Raw genomic sequence first — 1,943 nt, 5'->3', positions numbered from 1 at the left:
CTAAATATATCAAAACTTAATTTTTGATTAGTAATATGCATTGCTAAGAACTTCATTTGAACAACTTTAAAGATTATTTTCTCAATATTTCGATTTTTTTGCACCCTCAGATTCCAGATTTTCAGCCAAATATTGTTCTATCCTAACAAACCATACATCAATGGAGAGCTTATTTATTCAGCTTTCAGATGATGCATAAATCTCAATTTCCAAAAAATTGACCCTTATGACTAGTTTTGTGCTCCAGGGTCACATATAGGTCTGAAGGAAACTTTTGTCTTGTCTCCCGAGGCCACAGGAGGGCGCAATGAGCAAAATAATGCAGCGCATTTAAATAGTCAACGCAAGGAAGTAACTCTATTAAAAAAAACAGCATTACGTCTAAATTAACTCATAAAAATCAAATATAATTTCGTAAATTGCATAAACCGTTATGAACAAAACAGCATCATGTATTTATTCATTGCTTAATACAAAGAGCCGAAGCACCATTCACGCAGACTGCATTTAAAAACATATGAGACGCAGTGAAAAGGAATAAACCACAAATTCGTGACGTGTTTTCTAAAAGTTTAAACTGTTTTAACTTTGCATGCATGGCTACATCTCTTGTGTGAGACGCGAGTGCAGCAGTCATATTTGTCTGTCTAGAAAATGCACTGAATATGCATTCTGTGTGAATGGCTATTTGTCCGTCTAGAAAATGCGCTGAATATGCATTCTGTGTGAATGGCTTGGTTTCGGTTTTAACTTAATCAAGATCTTCTACGCATTGAGCTTCTATATTTCTCTAATGTTTCATAATTCATTTAATATCATCCATTAGAAAATACTTAAACATCTAACTCATGCTTAATTTCAAAATCAAATAAAAAATAGAAATTACATGTAATTAAAAAAAAAAAAAATGATTAAGAAAAAATAAATTATTTATTTAATGCAAAAAATATATATATTTTGCATAAAGACTCATTTTAGGACCAAAAATGATTTGCTTTGTGAAATAATTTTTTTTGATGACTAAACACAACAATAATAATAATAAATCCTTTCATGAAGGATTAAATCAATGTTAATTACTTTATTAAAATTTTTTAAAAAGCAGGCAGTACAAACAGGCACTTTCATACGAATGCTTCAGAAGGTAAATAATTTATCAGCTTTTTTAGCATTACAGTAATGAGAGTTTGGAGTTAAATGTGTTAATATCACAGTGCCTTGGTAGCTAGCTAAAATAAAAAAAAAATCAGTTATTTCAGTTAATGTTTATTTTATTTGAAGTAATGGAAATGTTTTTAAATGGTTTTAGTTTTTCGTTAGCTATACTAACGCTGTTGGATGTGAGACTCTGTGTGTGTTTGTGTCATCAGGAGAATCTCCAGCAGCAGGTTCTGATGGGCATCGCCCCGCAGACAGCCACAGGCACCGGCACGCCCGCTTCCCTGGCCACGCCCCCCACCACCATCCATCCTGTCCGACAGGCCTCCATGGCCCCGCCTCCTCCTCAGCGCATGAAGCCTCAACCCTCCCACCAGCTGTCTGTCAGCTCGGCTGTCAACTCCACGCCCCCCAAGACCCGCCCCCAGAGCGGGAACCTCCTCCAGTCGCCCGACTCCAGTTTCGGGGGGAGGCAGTTGCCGAGGCAACAGCTGTCGGTGAAGGATAGCCCCGCCCCCGGCCTGCCGCATCAGTCCAGCACGGCCTCGGAGAGCCCCGCCCCTCAGGGCGGAGCCAGTGAGAGCACAGAAAACACACCGAGCAGCCAACCAGCAAAACCCACACAGCAAACCAACCAACAGCACCTGCTCAAGCCAACCATGAACAAACAGGTGAACACACACTCACTCACACACACACACACAAACACACACACTTACTCACTCACTCTCACACACACACACACACACACACACACACACACACTCACTCACACACATACACAC

The 1,943-nt window shown here is 39.5% G+C and overlaps 1 protein-coding gene across 1 annotated transcript in view; it reads left to right on the top strand.

The window, feature by feature from the left end:
• syngap1a (synaptic Ras GTPase activating protein 1a) overlaps positions 1-1,943 on the top strand; it is an 80,376-nt gene that overhangs the window by 74,547 nt on the left and 3,886 nt on the right. The window contains exon 17 of the mRNA XM_016504020.1: positions 1,371-1,829. Within this exon, the coding sequence (XP_016359506.1) occupies positions 1,371-1,829 (459 nt within the window). The remainder of the gene's footprint in view (positions 1-1,370; positions 1,830-1,943) is intronic.

Source organism: Sinocyclocheilus anshuiensis, unplaced genomic scaffold (assembly GCF_001515605.1).
Source record: "Sinocyclocheilus anshuiensis isolate Anshui unplaced genomic scaffold, SAMN03320099.WGS_v1.1 scaffold2144, whole genome shotgun sequence".
In the NCBI taxonomy this organism is placed as follows: domain Eukaryota; kingdom Metazoa; phylum Chordata; class Actinopteri; order Cypriniformes; family Cyprinidae; genus Sinocyclocheilus; species Sinocyclocheilus anshuiensis.
This window is presented reverse-complemented; position numbering and strand designations above follow the sequence as displayed.